Source organism: Hylaeus anthracinus, unplaced genomic scaffold (assembly GCF_026225885.1).
Source record: "Hylaeus anthracinus isolate JK02 unplaced genomic scaffold, UHH_iyHylAnth1.0_haploid 12000, whole genome shotgun sequence".
In the NCBI taxonomy this organism is placed as follows: Eukaryota; Metazoa; Arthropoda; class Insecta; order Hymenoptera; family Colletidae; genus Hylaeus; species Hylaeus anthracinus.
The window spans coordinates 906,605-933,781 of NW_026534347.1; the positions used below are offsets into that span (position 1 = coordinate 906,605).

The following is a 27,177-nucleotide window of genomic DNA, read 5'->3' on the forward strand; positions in this document are numbered from 1 at the left end:
ATAAATAAGTGGTTGTAAGCACGAGGCATGCCTTATAAAACAGAAACTGTGACTTTGTTACGCTACATAAAGGATATTATTCTATAACACCTACATCTACCCTAACTGGTAGTCATAGAAACTGAGTCAAAACATTCGAACTTTAATGCACATTTGCACATGCTTCACTTACGTTTAACCATTAGTCTCAGTTAAAAGGGCTAAGCATGATTTTGTAAATACATTTAAATCATCTTGCGAGCATGGAGAATAATATTTCTCCGAATCTTCAAAAATCTATAAAAAAGTATTTAAAGAAACAGTTTGAAACTAGTGTACAAAAATCATTGGAGGAAGGTGAAGACTGTACCGATATAGCACAAAGGATAATACAATCGAAGGAAATGTCTGTTTTGTTAAATTCTATAAGAGCTACAATTTTCGAACAATCTAATTCAAGATCTGCGTCGACTGTGATTTCTGAAACTCGACCTTTGTCATCCCTTTCATGCCTTAGCGATCAAACAAGTGAAGATTGGAACTCGCCTCTAAATAATGATGAATATTATAGTATTATTGTTGATAAAATTAATCATGATAAACCTGCGCATGTTAGGTTAGCCGGTTACGAAGTTTTATTAAAAAATGATCTGTCAAATTTAAACAATAGCCCGGTGTGGGATTCGCTTAAAAAAGCTTTACTAGATAGTCTCGCAGACGAAAATAGACCTATTTTCGAAGCTAGTTTACAAGTACATGCAAAATTATTAAGTTGTTCGCAATCGCATGATGTGTACAGAAATTTATTAGATGCCTTTAACGCTCAATATCAATTGCGAAAAACATTCGAAATATTACCTACTTTAATCGCTGGTATTAATTTTAAATTTTTCTTGCACGAAAGAATCTTTCGTATTATACATTTAATAATTTGTTACCACAATGAAAAGCTAAAAAGTGCACGAAATCCTGATAAAACTACAGAAGAATTAATAGAAGAATTTATGACCTTTTTAAGTACACATGAATTTGGCGTTACAACACAAATACAAACAAAGACATTAAACATATTGAACATTATTTCGATATTAGATCCACGTGCTGACTGGAGTATGAAGTGGATTGTTAATCTTGCTACTAGAAGAATGTTTTTAAATGCATTAGGTAAATCACCGAGCTTGTTGCAGCATATAAGGAACTATGTAGAAAAAGAATTAGAGGATCCTCCTCATTCTATAACCATATCTATTTATGATGATCCAATGGAAGTTATTATTAATGGAAATACAGTAGAAACAGTAACTTATCTGCATTGTTTATGTTTTGTATCGCAGCTTTGCGCTTACGAGGCAGGCAGAAAACTTTTAGCTGAAAGTACATCCGAAAGTCAATTTTCGGATTTTCAATTCCTAACAGCTTCTTTGAAAGCTCTAAATAAATTATCCGTCGATACATTAAACGGTGTATACGATGTTTCCTGTTATGCTCTACAAATTATTTTAGACAAACCGACAATTTTATATGACTCTGAATTTTATCACATTGCATTATGTCATTTACCTTCTCTTCCTGAAAATAACATAAAAATATGGCCACACACATTAAACATTATTCTACAGATGTTGGATACAACAGATGGTTCTTTATTTCTTATCTCGGAATGTAAAGAACATACAGTTAATTTCGAAAATAATGTAACAAAATGTCCAGCCATGTTTATCATGGTAATAGCATCAAATATGTTGAAACAACCTTTTTCTATAATGAATGTTGAATATCTTCTTAAACTATTTAAAGTGATAGAAAAGCTATTCGATATATTCGATGTATACGAAATTATACAACATAAGATCGAGAAAGAATTTTATCCTGCTGTATCGTATTTCTATAATAAGTTAGATAAATCTTATTTCGAGAATGAAAATAAAGCACAACAGATAAATAGGTAAATTTTATTTTTCGGTGATCTTTTCCCATTGGTGAAATACGATAGTAAAAAATAAAATTTTATTTGCAGTGCGGTTAATACGCTACTACTTAAAATGGTATCTATACCATTTGGATTGAAAGCTCTTGTTCAGGAATCATCGGTATTTCAGGAATTAATTGAAGGATCTGTTGCACCATTAAGAATGTCATGGTCATCAATGAAAGTTGTTAATTTCGTATCGTGTGCAGCATTTTTTCATTTAGGATATAGTCTACTTGCTAATCTCGCGCCACACGTTTTATCAACTTTGCTTTCGCAAACGTGTAACTTGGTAGAGGATCCACATTACTTTCACGATCCATGGAATCATGAAAGTATTCAGACATTTCTTAATGTGTTAACACTATTTTCCCTTAATTTTAAATGTAAGAATAATACTGAACATTCATTTCATTTTTAGTATCAATTCGTTAATGTTAACTGTATATTTTAAATGTCCTTAGGTTTTTCTGCATTTATGACAAATACAAAAGAGTCGTACATTAAAGAGGAACAGAATCACCCACTTAACTTATTTGAACTGTTCAGAGATTCAGTAAATCCTGAATCCAGTTATTATTACTTAGGACTTTTATCATTAGATACTGTAATCTGGAATTTGAATATTAATATATATTTAATAGAATTATTAAACTTTCAGGTATTGTTCTAGTGTATCTTATAAAGACATTTTAATTTTCTATGCATATTTTTTACAACATAAGTGTCCTTTAGAACATATTGTTGGAACATCAAAATTTAAACATGCAAGGAACTGATAACGAAGATACAAGTACGGAATACATCGATGATTATACTTTGTTACGACATAAAATTCTATCGAAAACATATTTTATTAAATACAAGGATGAAGAAGAAAGCTCAAAATCGGAAGAATACGATTTACCAAAATTGCCACCCCCAAAAGTAGGCAAAAACGAATTCTTCTCGGAAACAGAATATAATACGGAATTAGAAAATTTACTACAAGAAGACAAGCCTGGATTATTAGACAGTAATTGGGTTCAGCAAGTCAGGGAAACATATACAGAATCGCGTGATCCATTAAAGGTAATAAATATTTTTGTTTTACATGCATTCAATTATTATAACTATTTTCTTGTCCATCAGATTTCAGTATTGATTCAATTAATAGATCAAATGCAAAAAGCAATTCCCACTGCAGAATACGGAGAAAACTTTCAGTGGGAAGAAAGTGTATCGTCAAGTACCGATTTCTGGTTTGCAGAAGAGATCCACGGGATTGATTTAGTTCTGTCTTATGCAGAACATAATGATATCATGGAAAATACAATTGAAATGAAAGAAAAATTACAGGAATTTATCAATGCTTGTTATGCATTTATACAATATGAAAGACCAAAAAAATTCGATGGCTTCGATTGGTTTTTATCGACAGTGTTTATTATCTGTGAAGGAAATATCGGAAAGTGCGTATTAAGTTATTTTGCAATTTTGAATTTATATATTACATTAAAAGTAAGTGCCTCAGTTGACCGCGAGTATACCCTTTTGATAGTATTAGTAGTCAAATTGGTAGTATCTTTCAATAACAAAATGCAAGGTTACTCTAGCTAGTCAAATATCATCATTGGCAGGTCTCAGGTTGAAAACTTAGTCACCATTATTATAAAATTGAGTCTAAGAATGTTATCATCATTGACCTTTTTAAATGCCTTTAAAATGATACTTTACGGATATGATCGCTGATTACAGATGCAAATTATTTATTACGCAATTAATTCAGTTTCCGGTGACAATATTTTTATGGCCGAATTTGGGGAAGGTCATAGACAAAAGTGTTAAAGAAGAATGTACTACACAATTTATGTTTATGCAACTCCTAGAAAGCATTGTTAGTAATGAATTTCCACATATAAAATTTGCACTCAAGGTATGTATATTACACAAATTACTTCAATGTATAGTTACTTTCTCCATTTAATTTATTTTACTAGAGTACTTTTGGAGTGGATTGGTCCTTAATATGTAACTTACTGATATCTCAGTGCTTTTTGGGTTTACTTCCTTGGCCTCAAATTATGCATTTTTTTGCGATTTGTGTACTATATTCACCTGATTACATAATATACTACTGTGTATCGCTTCTGAATCATTGTCAACATACGATAATGCAACATGTGACAAATGGAAAAATGAATTTTGAGCATATGGTATGTAGATACTGTATATAATCTTTCCTACATATACTTGTATATATCTGCAATATTTTTTACATAGATATTGGACGATTATCAGTGCCATAACTATATCAGATTTATGGATACATTAGATAAAAGGTATGGGAATAGAATTTTACCGAAAGTATCTATAAAAAGATCTGATTCAATAAATGAAACGTGAACATGGAACGTTGTTATAATATTTTTGAACAAGTTTACTTACATGCATATAATTCTCAATATACTTATTTCTCCACAAAATATGCTTTATTCATTATGCATGTGTATGTATATTAACAAACATTAAATTCTCATTTAATAACTAATAAAACAGTTTTTTATTTATCACCTAATAAAGTTTACATTTAATAGTGGTGTAAGAAACGGTATCTGAATGTTCATAAAAATGCCATCGTCTATAGATTTCTTCCGGAATTATTTTGTACGTAATATGTGCAATATTTATACATGGCATACCTTTTGAACTCAAGAATAATGTACTAGTTGTAGATTTTTTATTTGTAAAAATGTTTCAGAGTAATGGATAAAAAAAAACCACGTACAGTAGTGACATGATTTTGTCACATATTTATCACATTTTTTACATTATCGGAATCAGTCATCGTGAATAGTAAACAGTTTCGCTACTTCGTTTAAATCATCGTATTTTGTACCCCTGGCAAGAACCTGTGGAAGATGCGTATGCGATTACCCTGTTCCTTATAGTTCATATGCTCCATACACTCACCTGCCTAGCAACTGACATTCGGTTGAAGATATTCCAAAGCACTATGCCAACTACGATATCATCTCGTAAATAGAAAATAACTCCCTTTCCAAAGTCATCGTATTTCTTGGGTTCCTCTGTTGTTGGCTTTGAATCATCGCAGACTGACTTATCAGTTTCTTTTGAATTGGTTTGTTCGTCAATGCTCTTAATCGTTTCCGATTTCACTTCCGCTTTTATTGAACTTTGAGTTTGAGTCGTATTCAATTTCTGTAAATCATCGCTCGAGGACAGAGTTGTTTCATTTGAATTAGAAGCAGACATTGACGAAACAACTGGCTCTGACGGTTTAGCAAAGACCCCTACAGTTGGCAGTGATGAATCCACAATACCGATCGCTTCGTATCCAACCTCTGGCCCTAAGTCGGACCAAAACATCGACTGATGCAGATATGGTTTTTCTAAACAAACAAAAATCTTTTAGTATCTTAATTTTGTATCACTGTAACATTTATTTTATTTTTCAATTACCTGCACCAGTCATATTTTCTCCTGCTAGTCTTCCCGAAATTACAGCATGATCATGATGTTCCACTCGTCTTCTACCAAGTCGAATATCGTGAAAGCAAGCTACATCTCCAGCAACCCAAACATTACTCCTTGCTTGTAATTCTGCGTTTACAAGAATGCCGCCTAGAACGGGATCTGTTTCTAAATGCGAATCTAACGCCAAACCGGTATTTGGTTCAACACCTACTGCTACAACTACTTGATCGGCATCAACCTTTTCATGGAAATAAAAAGAAATAGTTATTTATAGTGTCGCGATACGTTTACATAAGTCTTTGAATATAAACGTACAGTACGATTTTCTGAAAGAACGAGAGACAACTGTCCGTTCTTGTACGTATAATCCTCAACTTCGGAACTAGGAATACATTGAACACCTTCTAACATTGATTTCTTTGTTGCCCACTCGCTTAAATACTGTGGCAATACTTGATCCATTATAAATTTCTCTTTATATATTTGATACACTTTCTTGTCTTCGGATACTAAAAAAAAAAAAAAAAATATAAGTAACTATTTCGTTATATTGATTATTAATTAAACAATTGTATTAATAAAAAAAAGAGAAAAACATACCATTACGGGCAAGTGAACAAGCGAGTTCTGATCCGAGGAATCCTCCACCGATTACTACTATATTTTTATGTTTAGGGTTGTGTACGCTATCTTCTAAATCGAGAAAATCTTCTTTTGTTCTAAACGTTATAATTTTGTCTTTGAGATTATCTTCGATCGATTCGAAAATTGGAAGATTTTTAGGCGAGGCACCTACAAAAATATTCAAATTAAAAATACGTACATATTTTGAACAAAAATTAACTACACTTACCAGTTGCAACAAGACATTTATCGTACTTTATTTCGTAACCATCATCGAGTATTACAGTTTTATTTAGAACATCAATTTTCGTAACTTTCCAACCTGTAGCTACAGCCACTCCACCCTTATCAGACTCAACTAAACTACTGACATTCGAATAAAATTCCTGTGGCTCATAAAATATACTGTAACACAATAGATGCGTTATATCTGTTGCTTATTGAATATATAAATCACTATTATGAATGAATTACCTTCTTTGTATTCCATTCCATTGCTTAAAAAGTAACTCTGCACTGGTTTTTCTATCTGTATTATACCACAGTTCTTTGGATAATGGTGGCCTCATGTATGGAAAATCTGTTTCTTCTGTTATTACTAAAACCTAAAGCAATTATTTAATTATTAACACTATGTAATAGCAAAATAAATGTACTGTAATAAATGCAATATACCTTAGCTTTAGGATCTCTAGATTTAATTGATCTAAATGCAGAAAATGCAGCAGTTCCACCTCCTATTAAAAGGTAAGGTACATCTTTAGGAATTGAACTAGAAGTAGAAGGAGATTTAAGTTTTTCCAATGATCTTCTGTGTCTTCTTTTTCCTAAATATTTATCATAAAAAATAATTAATTATGAGTTGTTACATGTTATTCAAAATTGAATAGATAGACTATAACTCAACTTACTCTTACTTACATCCGTCTGAGGATCTGATTTCTTTGATGTAAACCAATTTGTGGAAGATATCTATGGAATACATTTAAATAAAAGTATTAAAGGAAAAAGTAAGAAATATTTTTACGATTTACATTAAAACCTTGATTACAAGTTATTTTGAATACAAAATTAAAATATAATTCATGTAAGATCATTAATGATGTACCGCATAGATTGTAACTCCTGCTATAATTAACGTGGCCAATATTTTCCAATATGGTGGTGGTGGTGTTGGAGGTTTCTCATCACATTTTTGCGAATCAACTGGTTTTCCGCAAACTTCATAACAAGATGGTGGACAAGATGCATTAGGATGTAATTCACAGAAAGGAAGAGGTTTCTTTGGTTTGGAATACGTACTTTCAGGTACACATTCTTCAGGTTTTATGGTGGTTTCAGGGGACTTGTATGTTTTTTTGTTAGATGCATTATTGCTAAACCATGAATTATTAACTCTGACAATTCCTAGAAAACAATACAAAATTGTATACTAATAAAGTAATAATAGAAATATTGGAATATTAATCTCAAAGAAGTATGCGTATTATAAAAAATAATTGTAAAGCGTACGTCTAAGTGAAGAAAATATTAGTCATTTCCTATTAACTATACCACAGGATCGAACATATTAATAGAAATTGCACAATAAGTTTTTGAGGTTATGTCGCATGATGTATACTTCAAATGGCACATGCCGTATGAAATTTTAAAGGAATATTAATAAATAATTGTTATTACAAGGACACGTATTTACGTGTCGATAATTATCAAATTTAAATATTTACTACAAGCATTACAATAATTAACCAAGTATTAATTGAAAACTTAATCGAAAAGTTGGAAGTTGAGAGAGTTTATCAATCGAATTATGGAAAGATATTTCTTCGAAAAGTTATCGTACAGATGCTTACCAATGTATTTTAAAGGTTGACAGAAATTATTAAGGTGCGATTGCCTTGTAAGTTTTGGCAATCGTCCGACAACTTTACTAAAGCTTAACATTTTTGACGGGCCAATTTTGGCCTTATGCAATATGGTGGTGGCGCGTGCGGCCGGTTCTGTTCAATTCTGTTGTCCACGCGCACGACTGGAAGTCGCTTTACCGTTTTCTCATTACTCTCAATTAACGTGGAACACTCCATTACCTCATTTCTTTGCAACCAAGTTGCCGTGCTTACGATTCATCAATTTTGAAACACTTTATCAGAAATTTGTTTGTGCAACGTTAAAAAGGAACGTGCAAATTTATTAAAACCTGTATTAATACATAGATAGGTAACGAATGACAGCCGCGCAGACAGCGCGCTACAATCGCGCGAATTCATTTCAGTTCAAATCTAATATATATATGGCTGTGGTTGTATACGTATACAAAAGCTAAACATACTTATTAACCATTTATTATGATAAACAAATACTTTAAGTACTTAGCCTAGTCTCTCATATATAAGAGTTCTCTGTATGTGGGTTTTAGTACTCTTGACGCTAGATGATGCCACTAACAATAAGTCATTGTGTTTATCAGAACATAATACGAGCAACTCCTGTTGGAATTTATGGAGTCTGTATCTTCGTATTTTTAGATCAGGTTTGAATCTAATTAAATAATTAATACTCTATGCAAATAAATTATTCGAGTATAACAATATTTTGAGATTTTGTAAATTGTTCAATTTACAAAACTCCGAAGAAAAATAGAATTATAAATGAAAATTGCATATGTATATAATTATGTGGATAAATTATAACATAGAGATAGGCATTGAAATAATTTTACAGACAAAACACACTTTTTATAACTAAAAAAAAAGGTTTCCCTGGTTTTAGCAGCAATCGTTGCTATGAGATCATACGTTGTTTCCTGTAGCTACAGCACTGTGCGCTCAGCTTTTCTCGACGCGTGCGCGCGAGTGGGAGCCAAAATCTGGTAACACTGACTATGCAACTTTGTTCAAGCTCAAGGTGAACAACAATGAGTCATATCACCGTCTAAGGAATACAATGCCACGCACACTTTGAGACTGTCCAGTTTTATATGTCATTATTGTCTCGATATGATTACGAATTGTTATTTTTAAATTCATGTTATCGTACGCATGAACATACGTCGAAATTCGTAAACAATCTTTATTCACAGAATCAATTAATTTACATATACTGCGATAAAAATGCTCAATTCATGAGTAGTATACATACATCTTTAAACATTTAAATATTAGAGAATAAAAGAGACAATTAAAGCAATTTGAATAATATTTATTGAGAAAAAAAGGCAATTCGCAGATGACGCTACTGTTTCGATATAGATGCCTAACTTCACTGTTGAATGTTAACCTAAAAAGTTGTAAATACACAATCCACAGCTGTTTGGGACACAACTCATTTCTTGACACGATGATTTATTCGTAAAATTATTAATGAATTTACCATAGGAATACAAATTTTTTTAATGAGCCTTCAAATATTTTAGTGAAGTATTAAACAAGTGAGATTTCGTTTTTATACGTTTCCAGTTTTTAGCGAAAGTGCAACTGCGGTTTTGTAATTATATTAAAAATTGAAGGTAGTTCAATTTAAATAATCAGCGTCGTAGTGTTTCCAAGTTTTTTAAAGAAAATATATGTTTAAAGTCATCTTATGAACAAACATTCGTTCACCTTTGTTTGTAAACAGATTAATAAATGCGTAATTGTATTTAATTGTATAACTTATAATTATGAGGCAGGTTGTTGTAAATAAAAATAATATGCCAATCCTTTAAAATGAAGAAGGAAGGGTACTTCTTATGTGGATGTTCTTTTTATAGACAAGGTTTGACCTCCTTCTTTAAGCGAAGCAGTGCATTCAACTGCCAGCTGCTGCTGAATGCAGATCTTGGTACAACAAAACATTTCAATCTAATACCAATCATGGCAGACAGGTATGTTTTCTACTCTAATATTTTAAAACATATATAGAAAACTATATATAAATTATTTAATTCTCCTATGTAATTATAATTATATATTAATTATTATAAAAAGGTACTACCATTTTTGGAGACAAATTTGAATTCACTACTTCATAGTAAAAGAGGCATTACTTCACTGATATGCAATGCATAGATGTTTTCATTTTCTATTGTTAAATTTATGATATTTCACATCTTAAAGAAAAACTGTCATTATAATTATATATCAACAGTAATGCTCCTATTATTCTTAAAAGTGTTTTCATTTAATTTCAAGTAAAGTTAATCATTATGCACACAATTAAATGATGTTTTATTAGGAATAAAATTTTGGTTGGTGCTGGAGTAATATGGGGTATTACTCTTTGCTGTCTCTTCATTAGTCGCAAACTTCCAGGGTCAATGGGATTATTAAATTTCATTCCTGGTATTTTATTTTGGTCAGTGTGCCTTTGTGCATAACTATTTATATAGTTTCTTTGTCTTAATCCTAATATATTAATTATAGCTTTATCTTCTATATTAATTATAGAGTTATGTGTGAATAAAATCTCCCAATTTCAATATTTATGTTTGTCACTAATATAACAAATGATTATTAATATTACATTTCTTTAAACATGGTAATGTTTAATGTTTTAATAATATCTACTGTGTTATCTGTTACAGTAAACATAAGCTTTGTTAAATATTTTAATATAACAAGATATATTTTAAAGGAACCAAAAAATGGAAAACAATGAAGAACAGAAATGTAACATAAATGAAGCTAGTACATCTACGCCTTTAGATTGTCAAACTAATTCCAACACTGATACAGAAAAAGACAGTGCTACAGGGTAAATTATTCAATTGTTATTTAGGATTATTGCTTGCACGTTGTAAATAAATATTATGTAAATTAAAAAATAACGTTGTTTATGATTTGTATAGACAAAAAATACCAAATTTTACGACAGCTGGATTAATAGGAACATCGCCGCCGAAATTTGTTCCGCTCGAAGAAATCATAAAAGTCGCTAATGACATGCAAAATATGACTTTAGCTCACGAAATTGCGTTGGACAAAAATTTTCAATTACAAAAATTTGAACACGAAGATGGCACATTTTACAAGAGAGTCAAAGATATTATGCATACCGCGTTTTGGAACTTGTTAGCCGAGCAATTAACTGAAGATCCTCCGATCTATACGCAGGCATTGGTTTTATTAAACGAAATTAAAGAAGTAATATGTTCATATCTATTTTACGAAGTAATACAATATTTGCGTATTTCTGAATAATTTTTTTTTCTTTTTTACAGATTTTAGATGAATTAGTGTTGCCACATCATGCAAAAATACGAGAAAATTTAAAGGAGGTGCTTGATGTAGATCTAATTAAACAGCAAGCAGAAAAAGGTGTTTTGGATTTCCATCATTATGCACAATATGTGATTTCAATTATGAGTAAAGTATGTGCGCCAGTAAGAGATGGAAAGATTAGAGAGCTCAGTCAAAAAACAGATGTTATCGAAATATTTAAAGGTATAATGGAAGTATTGCAACTTATGCAACTTGATCTGGCAAACTTTACTATTACTATGATGAGACCAAATATAGTTGCGTCGAGTATCGAATATGAAAAAGCAAAGTTTGCTGAATTTTTAAAAATTTGTGCAAATGGTTTGCCATATACAGAAAAATGGTTATTAAGGCATTTCGATCCTACAAAAATCAAGGATAGTTCAGCAGATGTTAATGCTGTGAGACAGATCACACATTGTCTTTTAGCTGAAGCATATCTTGATCTTCTAGAGTGGGATTTCACTCCAGAAACAGAAGTATGTTTAGGAGAATTTATTTGTATTCACAATGCAATTCATCTAGAATGACGCATGTTTTAATTTTATATTTTTAATGTAAATAATTTCATAAATATTAATTTTATTATATATTCTTCTTTTAGACATTGATGCTCGACCAAGATAGATTACTAGAATTGCGTGATAAGACCAGTAGGTTAAGTATTATAGGCGCCGTAATATTGTTAGCAAACAATACAGTGGGTGCGCCAATTCATGGAGTATCGAGTTTTAAAATGAATATTAAACAACATCTTAATGTGCTGTTAGAATCTGTGCATTCAAACAAGTATGTACAAAATAACCTAAAAGCGACTAACAGATAATCATAATCCTTCGAATTATACACTGAATTTTATTTATCCCGTTGGTAGGGATTTGGAAATAGTAATGCCGAATATTGTATTGCAAGTGAAAGCAGACGTAAGAACAACATTGGAGGAGATTGGTATTACTCACTTATCTCCAGAGTTGGAAACATTATTAGAAGGACAAATATTGGAACTCGTTAAACCGGAAAATAAGATTAGGCATCTTATAAGTAAGTGATGCAAATTCTAATAATTATACTATTTGAATAATTTTGTTATCTCGTCCATTTTTTATACTTTTACAGAATTGAGAATTCGACAATTTTTACAAAAGATAATATTGTCAAAATCTACGGCACCGCAACAAGTGCCGCCAGGACTTTCATCGCTTCAGGAAGAGTTAACCGCCATAGCAGCTCAATTTTTAATAGTTATTTCTCATAATCGCAGCGTATTTGGAGAGTACTATCAAGAAATTGTGACCAATGCTATTAAAAGAAAAGAAGCTGATAATAACAAAAATGTTGATAATAATATAGACGCAAATGAAGTTGATACCATGAAGTCGTAAAAAGAACTGCAATTTTTAACCATCCTTTGTAAGGCAAACATTAATGTTATATGTTGATTGAATAACATATTTATTTAAAATAAGTGATATACATATATGTACATTATTATATCTTTATTTTAAAGTATTAATGAAATATTATTTTTAGACTGTCTAATAATATGCTGCCACGTAATTATAAGATGTACTAATATAATACTATAAAATATGTAATGAAATTAAATAATTGGATAACATTTAATTATAATTTATAGTTACCTAATTTTTGTTTTAATTGCTAAACGTTTTAATAATAATAATAATAATAATAATAATAATAATACATTCACTTTTACATTTATTTTATAATGTTATTTGTCGTGATTATAAACAAAAAATTAAATAATTTAAAAAACATGTAATATTTACTTAAAGCACACTTTTTATAAACATCCTATAAATTTAGAAATTATCAGTCTTTCCATTTTTTGCAAATATTTAATGTAATATCTGCGTGTTTTGTAAACGTGTGACGCGAGTATCAAATGCATTGATATGTTGTTTTTTTAAAAAACGTTTAAACCCTACAAATTCATATATTCTTTAAATAATTGTACATACTTCGTAATATAGTGCAATTAGTCCTCATAATGATGTAAAACGTACCTATAAATAAATGAAATAAGCCTTCCTTCCGTGGAAATATATTTTCAAGTACTTTGAGCAACTCTTCGAGATCGCCCATCTTTGTATAGTCTTGTATCATTTTTGCAAATATTTTGTAATTAGTTTCCGATAAGGAACGTTTTACCTAAAAAAATATTTTGTTTATATGTTCGAACGTATGTAATAGATCGTGTTTACCTCTTTTAAGTATGTTTTGCCCAAAGCCTTTTTATCAGTATCATTGTTCGATTTTTGAGAGTTTTGTTGCGAATATTTCGAATTATCTATACTTGCTGTGTTCCCAGATGAAGTTGAAGGACCAGACAAGCACTCATTAAATTCTACAGGTAACATTTTTATTTTTCTTCTCTTTGTAATTGGTTCAATGGTATTCTTTGTTAGGTCACAGGTGACATAATTTTGCTTTAATTTGCAATCATTAAAATTAATTACGGGTTTTGACTCCGTTGCTAGAAGCTCGGAGAAATTTTTTTTCGTCAAACCATATGATTTGCTGTCCTTTCCATTTTCATTAGTATATGAGTCTATATTAAAAGTATCTTCTAACGAAGTCGTTGCTTCAGACATGTATTTTGTAACATTTCGCGCAGTTCGAGATACAGTTGTATCAAAAGATGCCGCCATTGCAGACACCGAAATATTATTACTTTTAGGCGGCATATTTGGTTGTGGTAGCTAAAAATTAAATTGTTAAAAGTTAAAATTTGTAACAAGTCGTTTCGTATTTAAGTCGTCACGTATTCTTACGAAGAAAAAAACATACAGTGTGTTCGGCATATTTAAAGAAATCTCTTAAATTCTTTGTAATTATTCCGAAATTAGTAAAGTTTTTAATATTAGGTCTCAACCAAGCAGATAAATGTTTTTTAAAACTTGGATTATCAAATCTACAATCACAAAGAATTATGGCTCCATAATCATTTTTATGACGTATTATTCGGCCAATAGCTTGATTAACAGCTCGCGATGCTTCAAGTTGATACCATTGCTGTCCAGACAAAGCCTATACAAAATAAAAGATAAGGAAAACATATTCGATACGTGATATTTCGATGCAAATTTGAGGTTCAATTACATCTTTGTTGTTACTCCTCATTTCTTCTAAGTATCGCTGTTTTAATATAACTCGTGGGTCTTTTAAAGGCGGAAATGGAAGACCAGTAATTAATACAGCTCTACCATTTGCATTAGCAAAATCGAGTCCTTCACTCACTTTACCTCTACAGACGGCCATGAAGATGGCTCCTTTACCAGAAGGATCATTAATTTTTTCGCAATATTCGTTCATTATATTTATAAAACCATCTTTGTATTGTGATTCTACGTATATAGGCTGATAAATATAAAAAAATAATTTTGTTACATATTTAAATATGTCAAACCTTAATAATTATTAAAGATAATTACTTTATGGTCTGCAATTTTTGTCCATAAACCTGTGTTTTGCCATTCTTCTCTACACTTCTTCATTATTGGATATGAAGGGAAAAAAACTAACATACCATGAGGAATGAGACAACTAAAATTAAATATAGTTCGTCCAAGAGATGCTATATATTTTGGATCATTCCTAAAAGAAGTTGTACAATTCGAATAATATGTTAGATATACATTGTATGAAAGTAGCTTTAATAAATATACCTTGTATTGAAAGAAGAATTTAATGAAAAACCATCAGGACCTTGGCTAAGAACGCCAATGCAGACTTGATCTCCTTTTACAATGTGTGGACTTTCCAATTGAACATCGATTGGTATTCCAAGTTCAGATATAAAAGGTTTTAATGGAGACAATGTACCACTTGTTAATACTATTGAACGTACACCTTGATCCATTAATTGCTGCATGCTTTATAAAATGTATGTGTTATTATAATTGGTATACACATAAAATAATATATTAAAAATATATATGTAACTCATTTTACCTAAAACCAGGGCTGAAACACCAGTAACTAATCATTTTGCCTTCATTTTTTAAAGTGGTTTTCTTTGTTTCCCATATATCATGTTTATAATTCTTTTTTGTTTCCTCTAACTGAACATATACTTTATAACATTGTTTAATTTTTTCTCTATAGTATAAGCTACTAGCATTGCTGAATACAACTCTTAGCAGGTCACTGAATTTTTGGAGTGCATTACCTTTCCTTGCAAATGGAGAGGTACTTGTAGTTGTTAAATAAAGAATAATTTTGTCTAGTTTCTCTATTACTAGTTGCTCCTTGCCATGGGTTAATTGTGCCTTTTCCAACAATTCAAAAATATATCCACCAGGAAGTGTGTCTCCTTCATCGCGTTTTACGATTTTTATAGAGTCAATAGCCTTTTCCAGTTCTAAAAACATAGCTTTCAAAATGCATAAATCATCCGCAGTAAAATCTTTTTGTACATTTCCTGAATTTTCCATTAAAAAATCATTATTTGTAACATCATTAGCCATTTCTTCCATTACTGCTGTTATTTCATTAATACACATGGCAATATCTGTACTACATATCTGTAAGGATGCTGCCTCTTCGCATATTTTTTCAATATTGTGTGCTTCATCTATAAGAATAACATTGTTTTGCAGTTCTACACCTTGGGATCTGCGTGTTTTTACATCCAGTAAGTAATTATATGGCATGAAAATTATATCTGCATTTTGCTTAAGTTCTCTGGATAAAAAGTATGGACAACATTTGAATTTCTGGCCAGCTTTTACTAAATCCTCTATATCTAATACTTCTTGTTTGAACAAAGGTTCCTCTTTCCTTGTCTCAACATTATTATAATAAATACATGTTCTAGTTTTAACTTTGCAATGACACATATGTATTTTATTGGAAGTATTAGTCTCTTTGGAAACTTCTGGATGAATACACATTTGATCTCTAGATCCCAATACTGCCACGTTTACATGTTTATAAGAACTTCTCTTTAACTCCTGTATCGCTTGAGACAGTTGTGAATGTGTTCTGGATGCATAGATAATTTTTGGTGCTGTCCAGTTAAAACTAGAAGAAGGCTCTGAATTGCCTGCAGCTTCTTTAAGTCCATTACTTAATTTTTTAAAGAAATGTCCTCCAAAATTTGGTGTCTCTATGGCACCGACTAATGACCCTGCCTGCAATTGGGCTTTTTTGGTTAATAGCCAACTTAAAGAGGAACACAAAAGGCTAAGAGTCTTTCCTGTTCCAGTTGGAGATTCTAGAACACCATTTTTGCTATTCTGAAGACACTCTATCACTTTTGCCATGTATTCCTCTTGAACAGAATATGGTTTGAAAGGAAAATTAACGATAACATTATTAATCGTTACTTCGGGCATCGTATCGTTATAAGTTTCCCACTATTTCTATAACAATGTCTTTATAATATAAGAAATATCGAGTAATTAATATGAACAGGAACATTAGCTTTGCGTTCCCGCCAAATTCTCAGCTGATCTCGATTCTATATCTTACGATTCTATATATACATACATATATATATATACATATGTGTATATTGAATTTTTCTATTATAATAACGCAGTAATAAAAATTACATAGGGGGTTGTTTGAATATTGATATATGTATTTTATTTTTTCCAGCGGAAAAAATGATATTCGTAGAGACGAGGAAATCAAGAAGGTTTTATTGGTAACAAATATTATACAGTTAAGATTGCTTATCACAGAATAACCGATCGTTCGGTTTCAAATAACTCATTTTCAAGTAGTCAGAGTATCTGAAAAAGTGGGACAGATTAATCCATTTTATTATTAAGTAACAAAGAACCGAGATTAGGTTAGTTGCGAGTCAGCTGATTTGGTGGCTGGCCGATTACACTGGACTCACTGAACTATATGTAAGATTCTTGAATTTTTATTCAGGTTTGTATTTTTTAAAAATTATATTTGCTTTCCTGCTGCAAGAGAGGAAGAGAGAGAGTCGTTATTTCCCGCTTTTGCAATAGGATTTAAATTAACAAATAGAAAACTTAGAAATATGATCGTTAAAGTTAATACTATTCCATTGGTTATTGACATCTAAACACATCTAAAGTGAAACACGAAGACACGTACCGGAGTTTAATATACCTGTTACATACGATATAATAAATATGTACTATAATAAATAAAATTTGGCAAACATAGCATATTTGATCCATTTATTGCTCCTTGTATATTTTAGAGATGATGGACAGAAAACGAAAATAATAAATAAGAACAAAGTATTCGTAAGATTTAAAATATGTTCCTTCGTATAATACGAAGCTTAAACGAAATATACTTTCTCGTATTCTGTACGTTCAGATAAAAGGTCGTTGTCACGCGAGATATATCCAATATAACACTCGTAAATGCATCATTGGGAATTCGTAAAACTATAGTATGCATTACTCGTGTATCATACCATTTGGGGGCGTTTGATTTTATTTTTACAAGTTTCAAGCTTTTTTAAAAGTATAAATTTATCGTATAATTTTCTATTTCTTTTTTCAGTTAAGTGGATATTTAGTTATAACAAAATTTAAAAATGCGTTTAGTAATCTGTGATACGGTAGATTATGTGGCAGAATGGTCTGCCAAATATGTTTTAAAAAGAATTAACGATTTTCAACCGAATGAAAATAAATATTTTGTTCTCGGTCTTCCAACAGGTATGTTTTTTATCTGCAATAAAAATTTGAATCGACGTTACATTTGTTATTATTTATTATTCAGGTGGTACACCTTTGGGAATGTATAGGAAACTCATAGATTATTACAAAGCAGGAAAAATTTCTTTTAAATATGTGAAAACGTTCAATATGGACGAGTATGTTGATTTACCCAGGGATCATCCAGAATCTTACCATTATTATATGTATAATAATTTCTTTAAGCACATAGATATCGATCCAGTGAATGCACATATTCTTGATGGTAATGCACCAGACCTTGTGAAAGAATGCGATGATTTTGAGAGAAAAATTAAAGAGGCTGGTGGAATTGAATTGTTTATTGGGGGTAGGTAATTTATAAATATAAAAATATCAATTTTGTATACAATTAATTGTTATTTTCCAGGTATCGGTCCGGATGGTCATATAGCTTTTAATGAACCAGGATCATCCTTGGCATCGCGTACAAGAGTGAAGACACTAGCACAAGATACATTAGAAGCTAATGCTAGATTCTTTGGAAATGATATTTCCAAAGTTCCAAAGCAAGCATTAACTGTTGGTGTTGGTACAGTAATGGATGCTAAAGAAGTAATGATTCTTATTACAGGTTCTCATAAAGCATTTGCTCTTTATAAAGCCATAGAAGAAGGCATCAATCACATGTGGACTGTATCAGCTTTTCAACAGCATCCTCGTACAATAATTATTTGCGACGAAGATGCGACTCTCGAATTGCGCGTGAAAACTGTAAAATATTTCAAGGTATACATTTAAACATTTATGTCTGTAGGACTTCTTAAACAAATTTGTACACCTAACATTTGAGATTTGAAGACATTTGCATTTCAAATGAAACATTATATTACCATTGAGTTGGTTTTGCATTGAATTTGTATGATATACAGGCTCTCAGTGCTGTACATCAAAGATTGATAGAAGAAGATGGCGATGCAATTCCTCGTCGTTCAATACAAAACGATTAAAATGGTAGTTATTTCTTTTAATATTCTATAAATATTGTTAATAAATCTTGTTATGCTGTTTTAAAATTCTGTAGAATAAATATTTGGCATATAGTTTATTTATCGATTTGCAAAATTTTAATAAAAACCAGGAATAAGAACAGTTGTACTTAAAAAAAAAAAATAATGTTACACATAAACAAATTTTTCTAAGTTAGATGTACCAATTGATAAAAATGAATCCTTCTATAAATGCGTATATTTCATTTTTTACAGAATTTATGGGACATTCATAGCAAACTAATCGACGAGCCTGGAAAAATATCGATTTAATACGATATAAAATATTGCTGTGTTTTATAATAAAAAAATGAAAAGTTATGAGGTGAAACCGAAGATTTTAAGAAGGCACGATTTTCGTGTACGATACTTAATGAGTTATTTCGTAATGAAAACTCTATATTATATACATACTTGTTTGAATAAAAATGAGTTATTATATTGTTATAATTTCTGTTTTAATATTACAGAAATGCCATATTTTTGTATCATTATACTATTCCATAAATAAATTTACTCTTTTTATCATGCAAGACTTTTGAATGATAAATCCCATTTCCGTATTCCTATTATTTAAATAAGAATTACGGCCACTAGCGCATGGACCATCGGTGAAACACTGAATTAAAATATTAAAGTTCCCCTTAAAACGAAACTAAGTTAACTGGAAGAAGTGGGGGAGATAGCTGAAGGAAACGCAATCATCATTACAGACACGAAAGATAAGTGAAACCGTGGTATCATGTGTAAGTTTGCCTTTAACAACGAACTCTTTTAAATTATACAATAGATATACGGAATTAACTGATAAGAATCTAATCTAACTTTCGTTGGTACTTGATCGTATAAATTGAAACGATACTTGAGGTAAGTACTAATTGTTTCTTGGAGTTAGTCAAGGAACGACTCTTCCAGGCTTTCAAATACAAAATTAACCGCTGTGACAGTGCAGATCTACACTGACGATCATGAATGACAGTGACAAAGAGGTGAAAGAAATTGTACTCCGCGATGTAGAACCAGTTTTACGACAGAAACTTGGTAATCATGTGACCGTTGAAAATTTCACAACCGAGATTCTGTTACCACCTGGAGAAAATTATGGGAGTATGATACTGAAAGTTACTGTTCAAGTGAAAAATGAAATAACTGGGAAGAAAGAAGATCTTCATCTCATCGCGAAAATGTTACCACCCACGGAATTCCAAAGACTCATCTTCAACTCTTTGGACACCATTAAGAAAGAAGTCTTTATGTACGAGACCATTATGCCAACATACAACAAAGTAGAACTCGAAGCTGGTATTAAGCAAAACGATCTATTCGACGTTGTGCCCAAGTTTTATGGATTTAGACTGTCCTCGCAACCGGACGTTGAATTAAACGACGATGCTGTGATCCTGATGGACAATTTAAAGAACAAGGGCTATTACACTGGCGAGAGGACTATAGGTATGCTTAATTATTTATTAACAAAAGAGAGGGGCTTTAATAGACGTATCACTCAAAGGTGTTCTCGATAAGGTAGCAACGAATGATATTATTATATAAATTCTCGATGTTGTAATTTCATGATTCGTTAACCAGGTACACAATGCTGGCATAGATTTAAGATATAAATAAAACGTTTCTTCGTCTCATAGACTAAAACCTGTTTGTAATTTATTCGAAATAATTGCATACTCGCGAACAGCGTTTACCCACCGTACACAACAGTTTAAGTATTGCAATCAAAGATATGAGCATTCACGAGTACCAGGAAAGCAAACTAACTATCATGATGTAATCACCATTTTTCTATGAAACATGAAATAACAATCAAAAAGAAATTTGTTAATTTAATCGTAGAAGCGAAAGAGTTGAAATAAAAACCTCTGCTTCGTCTATTGTACGTAGGTTACGACTTGAAGCATTCGGAAATGGCGATTGAAAATTTGGCGAGATTTCACGCCTTAGGAATGGCCGTGAAGCTGAAGAAACCAGAAATTTTCGAGGTGTTCAAATCTCGGGCGAAACCCTTGAAAGTAGAAGGTAACCCCGAAGAGGTGGTCAGTTCGATTATGAAGAAAATAAAAGAGCATCCGGAAATGAACTGTTATGTTGATAAGTGCTATAACAATATGAAGGACATGTTAATGAAGGATTTTTGGGCTGATACCCCTCGAGAACCTTGGATGACCATTATTCACGGTGACTTCTGGGTGAATAACATACTATTTCATGACGACGAAAATGGTCAGCCGGACGATGTGAAATTCATCGATTTTCAAATATACATGTACGCCAGCTCGTTGCGAGATTTATTGTTTTTTATGTTTGCAAGCGTCAGGACCGATATTATCGGAGAACAATTCGAAGGTCTTATGGATTTGTATTATGATACGCTTCTAAGTAGATTGCAGCAATTAGAATGCGACATAACAGGTTTCAGCAAAGAGGGATTCAGAGAAAAATTGGCAGAGGATGCTTCTCACGAGTTCCTTCATCTGTGCGTTATGGCTAAGATTCTTACGTTGGACGTCAAAGAGTCCAACTTTACTTACGATAAGTTGCACAACTTTTTAAACGATTATGACGGAAATCAAGAGTTTGTAGAACGACTCCTTAAGATAGTGTTGTATTTCTCTAAACACGATTGGATATAAATACGCGTTATCAAACACGATCAAATCGAGACATGGGTTTTAAGAGCTCTAGTTTATAGTTTTCATAAAAAAAGTTTATTCGTTTACTAATGCTAAATCAAAATATACATATCGTTTTATTATTGTCTTCGAAAGAGCAGCTTTTATCGTCGTTTTATTTTGACGAACGCGATAATTTAATTAATCAAGATATCGCATCTGTTGATTATGAGTTTATCTTGAATGACTATACGAACTATATACGGACAAACCAATAACAACGAAAGTAATTCATCAAGATGGTGGAATGAAAGTAGAAACAATAAATAATTAATCACTTTCAAACTGATACATGTAGCTTTCCATTAATGAAGTTCCATAACAATAAGAAAACGTATAAACAATATTTTCATTGCACATCTATATTACAGAAAGGTATTTTAACATCTTTGTGTTCCAAACTAGATAAAGTGATTATTTTTTTTTTATTGTAAATATAGTGCAAATATAATCTCGAGAAGAGGTAAAAGGAACTTTTAAATCGACATTTATATTGTATAAATAAATTGTATAAATGTAAGTACTTGCGTTTTTTAGATAAATCGATAATATCGTTTAATTATATTTGAATTTTATTAATATTATACATTTCTATTCAACTGTATCTAAGATAATGAATATGAAGTTGAATAAATATTTTCTACCAAATATCGTACACCTATACTTTTTTATGGAAAAAATTAATAGATTTTAAAAATACAGGCACAATACAAATCAAGTCCAACAAAAGGAAAACCGTTTCTTCGAAGAATACCTCGTTTTTCTGGAATTAAACAATTTTGGGTTATTATGTTATATAGTTTGAAACTGAGACTTGGATTTTCTAAAATTAGTGTAAAGTTAATAATTAATATAATAATCTGTACATTCACACGTGTTACTCACGAGAATTGTTTTACTATGAACTCTGAAGTTGTCTATGTTCTGGCACAAACTATGAAGTTGTCTTCATTAATTTGCGCGCGGACTTCCCTTCAGTTTGAATACCATACAATTTGTACGTATCATGTACGTATTCATGTATGTGTTTCATTGTCAGTTAAACGATATTATTGTTTACTGTCGCTATTGTGTATAATTCTCTATGTTATCTTTTATTTCAGTATGTACTTTTAGTAAATTTAATAAATACTCTTGTTTAATCATCATTCAAGATTTTATTACTTAATGTTTGATTAACATTATCGTCATTTACGAATCAACAGATTCTGTAAGTAGAATGTTTACATTTAAGCCGTAGCTTGAGTATATCTCTTGTAAATAATTCGTAAAAGTACGAAACATTCTAATTCCCACATTTTATCCGAACCATTCCCTTCGTTCCACAGTCCATCCCTCCGCGGCGCTGCGATCAAAACAGCGCAACTTCAGGGCAAACATAGTCAGTCTGTCCAAGTTTGTCACAGTCTGTCAGTGTGTGTACACGATGTCGGTAAGACGAATGAAGCCGCGTGTTTACTTGACGCTCCAACAACGGCACGACATTTTACAACAAATAGAAGTTGGCGTTCCAATGATACAATTAGCCAACGATTACAATGTCAACAGCATGACTATACGGCGTATCAGGTCGAATGCAGCCCAGATACGGCAACAATCGCAGCTAATGGGAATTAAAAATCAGAAGAAGTTTCGGATGCCAGTGCTGCGTCAGTTGGATATGCGTTTGTACGCGTGGTATTTACATCGGCGAACGATAGACGATCACGTTACCGATTCGATGTTACAAGCGAAAGCGAAGGAATTGAACGAACAATTCGGTGGTCCGTCGTCGTTTACGGGATCCAGAGGCTGGATATGGAGGTTTAAACGTCGGCATGGCATCAATCCCCCTAAATATCATGACGAGTGCACCAATAACACGGGGACAGAAGGAGACTTTCCCTGGAACTCTTTACAGCAGATGGAAGAGGATGAGATGGAGCTAGAAAATTTTTACAATATGAACGAAATGGACCTGGCGTGGAGAGTTGTTCCACGGAAGACGTTAGAAGAGAAGAAAGTGTTTAAACATAGAATGACGACGCATCGGCTGGATTCGATCGAAATGCAAGATCTTTCGTCGTTGGTCACGTACGAATACGAGAGATCGAGAGATCTGATGAACTGTCGGAACCGATTGCCCGTTGTTTTCAAGGCTCGCAGGAATATTTGGACAGATCGGAACGAGTTTGCAGATTGGTTTGAGAATTACTTCAAACCAGCCGTGAGGAGACAGCAGATCCGAAGGGGTGCCGGCGGTAAGGTGTTCCTTTTATTAGATAAATGTAGAATTAATGTACTACCACCCCCATTGAGAAGGCAGGACGATATCGAACTCGTATATTTTTCGACGAACATGGCGGGTCCACCAACAGGCCAAGAAATAGTGGAGAGGACAAGAAGATCCTTCGGTCGCATTATGTTGCGGAAGATCTTAGAATTTCCTGACGGGGTGGTGGAATTTTATGGGAATTACTATGTGAGAGATTGCGTCAGTTTGATCAACGAGATCTGGATAGATACAATACAGATGAGTATATGTAAATCGTGTAGCAAATTACTGGCAGATACAGCAACTAAGGAACAAAAGACTGAGGAAGAAGAAAACCAAATAAACACTTCTCGCGTTGCGTTAGATAAACTCGTTGGAAACCAGATAGAAAATAAGTTAGTTAGTTCGAGAATTACAGACACGGCGAGAACAAGAAAAACTATTTCTCGAAATCAAACGACAGAACGCAATGCGTTAGCTACTCTCGAAATTATCGACGTAGCACGAACTATCAAAACAGAGCCTGTCCCTCGAGATGAGATCGAAGAATGCAACATGACGGACGTTACCGACATTCCGGCTACGCTGGGAAGAATTAAAGTTGAGACTTATCCTCTAAGTCTGAGGGAAGAATGCGACATGCCTGTAACGGTAGGAAGAATTAAAGTAGAGGCCTTTCCTTTAGACGTGATGGAAGAGAACGACGACACGCGAGACGTTACGGAAATTCCAATTGCAGTGGACAAAATCAAAGTGGAGGCTTTCCCTTTAGATGTAACGCGAGAATGTGTGATAAGACCAATTAAAACTGAACCTATCCCTCAAGATGAAACCGATGATTGCGATATAGACGTTACGGAAATTTCAAATAGTGCGAGGCGAATAAAAGTAGAGACTGATCCTCTGAATCAGATGGACTATTGCGAAATTCCAAACACAGTGGGAAGGGTGAAAGTAGAGCCCGTTCCTCGCGATCGAATGGAATATCGCGATACGTTGGATATCACTGAAATTTCGAACACGGTGAGACCAATTAAATTGGAGGTTGTCAATCGAAATCGGAGAGACGAACGCGACGTGTCGATTGTTCCCGATATTACGAGCACGGTAGAGAGAGTCAAAGTGGAGGATGGCTCTGAAAATCGTGTAGACAGGATTGTAGGGAATGACGATGACTTAGATATAGAGTTCAATAACGTGAAAACAGATGACGAGTCTTTCCTGGAGCCTGACTTGGACGAGGAGCAGACAAAAAAGATGTTTTCCAGTTTAGCACTGTGGTCGCAAGATCAACCGAGTTTTATACAATTGCAGGTGCAGGCGATACAGACATTTTATAACAATTCGCGAAGATAATGTAATTATAAGATCCCAATAGTTAATAAAATTTTGTAGTTCGTTGCCGAGCAATTACTACTATCAGAATACAGGGAGTACCAGACCCACCATTTAATTTTAGAAATAACGTTCAGTTTAGAGAGTGGAACTCGCCCCCATTAATGTTTGTTTCTTCAGCTCAGGCGGATACCAGCTGTGTAAACAAAAGCTAGTTCTCGAGGTCAAGCTATCTCGTTTCACGAATCGATTTTCGTTCACTAATGAATATTAAAATTCTTCTTTTAAAAAATATGTATATACTTGGTAAGTAAAAAGGAAGTTGTATTCCTACCATTGACGCTTCAATAAAATGTTGAGTCGCGGTAGGCGATTGCCATAAACCGTAATTCTCTATCACATTTAATTTAAAAGTTACAATGATAATATCCTATTTATAATGAATAACTGTAGCTATTATTAAAGATAGTTTAAGTATAGATACATACGACAAGCTTAACTCGCGATAATGATAAAAGTGAAATCGTATAAAACGGAGAGTAAACACGTATTGCATTTGTATCTGCACATACATACGTGTTTACGCAACAGTTAGTGCGTACTTGCGATGGAGCGACGAGTTTCGTAGTGGTTCGTGCCACTTACTTTTTTTTTAGTTTTTCTATATTTTTACAAAAGTTTTGATCGGATTTATCTGAACTCGGAAACATCGTGAAATACGATTTTGCGACTAAAATAATGAGTACATTCGTGATGCTGAATCTTCACGGATTGACTCTGTTTATATGGATCGTATCTGTCCTAACCTTATCTACCAGTGGTAAAGTTAAAACAGATGGTATTACTTCTTTAAAGTCCGCGTCGAATACGAGTATTGTCGGTGAATCCTCAGAAAATAATTACGGGAATCTGTCGTCTGCGAATCAACCTGCATCTGAGTCCACTTACTCCACAAAATCATTGAACGTAAGAATTTTTCATCTGTCAATTAACGCGCATTTAAATAGTGATGTCGAATTCAATGCATGATTTACGACGGTACTGCTCTGTGTATTGGCAATTCAAATGAAATATGAAGGTAAAATCTATCCAACTTATTTTCAGGAAAATGTTACCCCTTCATTTGTCGGAGAAGGTGGTCCAATTTCCATTGCTTCTACCACACAGCGTGCATCTTCCACTACTTCTCATTCTATAAGCATTTCCGAACATTTAAATGCAGAGAGTAATTTTCCAAATGAAAAGACTCCAAAAAATTCCAAGATTGTTGCAAGAAAAGGAGCAAATGAAATGAATGTAAAAAGGGAACCAGTATCTCATGACACAAAGTCAGAGGCTGAACATAGTACAGTAGCAAGTGTTATTGGTATTAATGAGAAACGTGTGAATGTTGATTTGAATAATGCAAAATCAGAAACAATTGATAAATTGTCAAAGGATGATTCCCATACAACTGTGAAGAATGCATCGCAAGAAAAAGTACCGACAAGTACTACTATAATAACATCTTTGCTTAAAGAGCATAAAGCAAAACCAACTGTAACAGTAGCAGGACCTAACAGCGATAAACGACCGTTTGTATCGCCCACAAGATCACGCTTAGGAATGCCAAAGAAAATTGATTATCTTTTGCCAGTTATTATTACTCTTCTAGCTTTGCCAATATTGGGTGCTGTAATTTTCATGGTGTATAAACAAGGTAGAGATTGTTGGGATAAAAGGCACTATAGGAGGATGGATTTTCTTATTGATGGAATGTACAATGATTAATATTTAGAAATGTACCATTTGGTCATTTTGATTGTAAGGATATCGTCTGCGCGATAGACGTAAAACATTTGATAAACTATTTTGTCACTATAGCATCGATTGATATACCGTACCGCTTATATACAAAACTATAAAACTTTTAT

The 27,177-nt window shown here is 32.5% G+C and overlaps 8 protein-coding genes and 1 long non-coding RNA gene across 23 annotated transcripts in view; 6 read left to right on the forward strand and 3 right to left on the reverse strand.

The window, feature by feature from the left end:
• Positions 1-86: 86 nt before the first annotated feature.
• LOC128890289 (uncharacterized) lies at positions 87-4,668 on the forward strand. Of its 2 annotated transcripts, XM_054148640.1 has the most exons (8): positions 87-1,924; positions 1,997-2,334; positions 2,413-2,609; positions 2,684-3,019; positions 3,080-3,399; positions 3,686-3,863; positions 3,928-4,143; positions 4,211-4,668. In XM_054148640.1, exons 1-8 carry the CDS (start codon positions 243-245, stop codon positions 4,331-4,333), a joined length of 3,390 nt encoding a protein of 1,129 aa, XP_054004615.1. In that variant the 5' UTR covers positions 87-242; the 3' UTR covers positions 4,334-4,668. The 2 variants fall into 2 exon arrangements, with proteins under 2 accessions (XP_054004615.1, XP_054004614.1); XM_054148639.1 differs by having other exon boundaries at positions 2,684-3,399.
• Positions 4,462-8,277, reverse strand: LOC128890295 (apoptosis-inducing factor 1, mitochondrial). Of its 2 annotated transcripts, XM_054148648.1 has the most exons (12): positions 7,903-8,277; positions 7,352-7,456; positions 7,158-7,270; positions 6,961-7,021; positions 6,725-6,876; positions 6,524-6,654; positions 6,279-6,454; positions 6,026-6,217; positions 5,741-5,934; positions 5,411-5,663; positions 4,901-5,340; positions 4,462-4,839 (listed from the first exon to the last, which is right to left on the reverse strand). In XM_054148648.1, exons 1-12 carry the CDS (start codon positions 7,991-7,993, stop codon positions 4,768-4,770), a joined length of 1,980 nt encoding a protein of 659 aa, XP_054004623.1. In that variant the 5' UTR covers positions 7,994-8,277; the 3' UTR covers positions 4,462-4,767. The 2 variants fall into 2 exon arrangements, with proteins under 2 accessions (XP_054004623.1, XP_054004622.1); XM_054148647.1 differs by having other exon boundaries at positions 7,158-7,456.
• Positions 8,278-8,984: 707 nt separating this feature from the next.
• On the forward strand, positions 8,985-12,674 carry LOC128890296 (T-complex protein 11-like protein 1). Of its 7 annotated transcripts, none has more exons than XM_054148650.1 (9): positions 8,985-9,554; positions 9,798-9,911; positions 10,262-10,381; positions 10,661-10,780; positions 10,875-11,169; positions 11,247-11,765; positions 11,891-12,075; positions 12,161-12,327; positions 12,403-12,674. In XM_054148650.1, exons 2-9 carry the CDS (start codon positions 9,901-9,903, stop codon positions 12,666-12,668), a joined length of 1,683 nt encoding a protein of 560 aa, XP_054004625.1. In that variant the 5' UTR covers positions 8,985-9,554; positions 9,798-9,900; the 3' UTR covers positions 12,669-12,674. The 7 variants fall into 7 exon arrangements, with proteins under 7 accessions (XP_054004625.1, XP_054004624.1, XP_054004627.1 ...); XM_054148649.1 differs by having other exon boundaries at positions 8,985-9,476; XM_054148654.1 differs by having other exon boundaries at positions 8,988-9,476; positions 10,611-10,780.
• A 270-nt stretch (positions 12,675-12,944) lies between these two features.
• On the reverse strand, positions 12,945-16,656 carry LOC128890290 (regulator of telomere elongation helicase 1 homolog). The gene is made up of 8 exons (XM_054148641.1): positions 15,262-16,656; positions 14,976-15,182; positions 14,742-14,904; positions 14,410-14,667; positions 14,098-14,337; positions 13,512-14,009; positions 13,314-13,458; positions 12,945-13,231 (listed from the first exon to the last, which is right to left on the reverse strand). Exons 1-8 carry the CDS (start codon positions 16,644-16,646, stop codon positions 13,146-13,148), a joined length of 2,982 nt encoding a protein of 993 aa, XP_054004616.1. The 5' UTR covers positions 16,647-16,656; the 3' UTR covers positions 12,945-13,145.
• Positions 16,657-17,027: 371 nt separating this feature from the next.
• On the forward strand, positions 17,028-19,519 carry LOC128890301 (glucosamine-6-phosphate isomerase). 4 transcript variants are annotated; one of them, XM_054148665.1, is made up of 6 exons: positions 17,028-17,168; positions 17,806-17,963; positions 18,028-18,312; positions 18,373-18,731; positions 18,875-18,956; positions 19,208-19,519. In XM_054148665.1, exons 2-5 carry the CDS (start codon positions 17,840-17,842, stop codon positions 18,950-18,952), a joined length of 846 nt encoding a protein of 281 aa, XP_054004640.1. In that variant the 5' UTR covers positions 17,028-17,168; positions 17,806-17,839; the 3' UTR covers positions 18,953-18,956; positions 19,208-19,519. The 4 variants fall into 4 exon arrangements, with proteins under 4 accessions (XP_054004640.1, XP_054004638.1, XP_054004641.1 ...); XM_054148663.1 differs by having other exon boundaries at positions 17,051-17,193; XM_054148664.1 differs by lacking the exon at positions 17,028-17,168 and adding an exon at positions 17,550-17,692.
• Positions 18,573-19,542, reverse strand: LOC128890302 (uncharacterized). Of its 2 annotated transcripts, none has more exons than XR_008460599.1 (3): positions 19,406-19,542; positions 18,836-19,020; positions 18,573-18,714 (listed from the first exon to the last, which is right to left on the reverse strand). It is a non-coding gene; the product is annotated as an uncharacterized LOC128890302 (long non-coding RNA). The 2 variants fall into 2 exon arrangements; XR_008460600.1 differs by lacking the exon at positions 19,406-19,542 and adding an exon at positions 19,156-19,247.
• A 108-nt stretch (positions 19,543-19,650) lies between these two features.
• The window catches only part of LOC128890298 (uncharacterized), a 29,069-nt gene continuing 21,542 nt past the window's right edge, over positions 19,651-27,177 (forward strand). Inside the window, exons 1-3 of one of the 3 annotated variants that reach the window (XM_054148658.1) lie at positions 19,651-19,737; positions 19,907-20,443; positions 20,888-21,928. In XM_054148658.1, coding sequence (XP_054004633.1) covers positions 19,960-20,443; positions 20,888-21,636 — 1,233 coding nt within the window. In that variant the 5' untranslated portion in view covers positions 19,651-19,737; positions 19,907-19,959 and the 3' untranslated portion in view covers positions 21,637-21,928. Of the gene's footprint in view, positions 20,444-20,887; positions 21,929-27,177 lie in introns of all 3 variants that reach the window. The other 2 variants (XM_054148657.1, XM_054148656.1) reach the window with 2 other exon arrangements.
• Positions 23,033-25,465, forward strand: LOC128890293 (uncharacterized). The gene is made up of 2 exons (XM_054148643.1): positions 23,033-25,243; positions 25,325-25,465. The coding sequence occupies exons 1-2, from the start codon at positions 23,102-23,104 to the stop codon at positions 25,427-25,429; spliced, it is 2,247 nt and encodes a 748-aa protein (XP_054004618.1). The 5' UTR covers positions 23,033-23,101; the 3' UTR covers positions 25,430-25,465.
• LOC128890300 (uncharacterized) lies at positions 25,860-27,124 on the forward strand. The gene is made up of 2 exons (XM_054148662.1): positions 25,860-26,230; positions 26,369-27,124. Exons 1-2 carry the CDS (start codon positions 26,003-26,005, stop codon positions 27,032-27,034), a joined length of 894 nt encoding a protein of 297 aa, XP_054004637.1. The 5' UTR covers positions 25,860-26,002; the 3' UTR covers positions 27,035-27,124.

Excerpts from the sequence above, each read along its gene's own strand:
- LOC128890290 (XM_054148641.1), bottom strand. The coding sequence starts at position 16,646 with ATGCCCGAAGTAACGATTAATAATGTTATCGTTAATTTTCCTTTCAAA. Across the intron at positions 15,183-15,261 it reads TGTTTCAGCCCTGGTTTTAG|CATGCAGCAATTAATGGATC; the intron begins GTAAAATGAGTT and ends CATTTTATAAAG. Across the intron at positions 14,905-14,975 it reads AATTCTTCTTTCAATACAAG|GAATGATCCAAAATATATAG; the intron begins GTATATTTATTA and ends AACTTCTTTTAG.
- LOC128890300 (XM_054148662.1), top strand. The coding sequence starts at position 26,003 with ATGAGTACATTCGTGATGCTGAATCTTCACGGATTGACTCTGTTTATA. Across the intron at positions 26,231-26,368 it reads ACTCCACAAAATCATTGAAC|GAAAATGTTACCCCTTCATT; the intron begins GTAAGAATTTTT and ends ACTTATTTTCAG.
- LOC128890289 (XM_054148639.1), top strand. The coding sequence starts at position 243 with ATGGAGAATAATATTTCTCCGAATCTTCAAAAATCTATAAAAAAGTAT. Across the intron at positions 3,400-3,685 it reads TGTGAAGGAAATATCGGAAA|ATGCAAATTATTTATTACGC; the intron begins GTGCGTATTAAG and ends CGCTGATTACAG. Across the intron at positions 3,864-3,927 it reads ATATAAAATTTGCACTCAAG|AGTACTTTTGGAGTGGATTG; the intron begins GTATGTATATTA and ends TTATTTTACTAG.
- LOC128890293 (XM_054148643.1), top strand. The coding sequence starts at position 23,102 with ATGTCGGTAAGACGAATGAAGCCGCGTGTTTACTTGACGCTCCAACAA. Across the intron at positions 25,244-25,324 it reads CGAGTTTTATACAATTGCAG|TTCGTTGCCGAGCAATTACT; the intron begins GTGCAGGCGATA and ends AAAATTTTGTAG.
- LOC128890301 (XM_054148665.1), top strand. The coding sequence starts at position 17,840 with ATGCGTTTAGTAATCTGTGATACGGTAGATTATGTGGCAGAATGGTCT. Across the intron at positions 17,964-18,027 it reads TGTTCTCGGTCTTCCAACAG|GTGGTACACCTTTGGGAATG; the intron begins GTATGTTTTTTA and ends TTTATTATTCAG. Across the intron at positions 18,732-18,874 it reads AAACTGTAAAATATTTCAAG|GCTCTCAGTGCTGTACATCA; the intron begins GTATACATTTAA and ends TATGATATACAG.
- LOC128890296 (XM_054148650.1), top strand. Across the intron at positions 11,766-11,890 it reads ATTTCACTCCAGAAACAGAA|ACATTGATGCTCGACCAAGA; the intron begins GTATGTTTAGGA and ends TTCTTCTTTTAG. Across the intron at positions 12,076-12,160 it reads GAATCTGTGCATTCAAACAA|GGATTTGGAAATAGTAATGC; the intron begins GTATGTACAAAA and ends TCCCGTTGGTAG.
- LOC128890295 (XM_054148647.1), bottom strand. The coding sequence starts at position 7,993 with ATGTTAAGCTTTAGTAAAGTTGTCGGACGATTGCCAAAACTTACAAGG. Across the intron at positions 6,655-6,724 it reads CTAGAGATCCTAAAGCTAAG|GTTTTAGTAATAACAGAAGA; the intron begins GTATATTGCATT and ends TAATTGCTTTAG. Across the intron at positions 5,935-6,025 it reads TTGTTCACTTGCCCGTAATG|TATCCGAAGACAAGAAAGTG; the intron begins GTATGTTTTTCT and ends TTTTTTTTTTAG.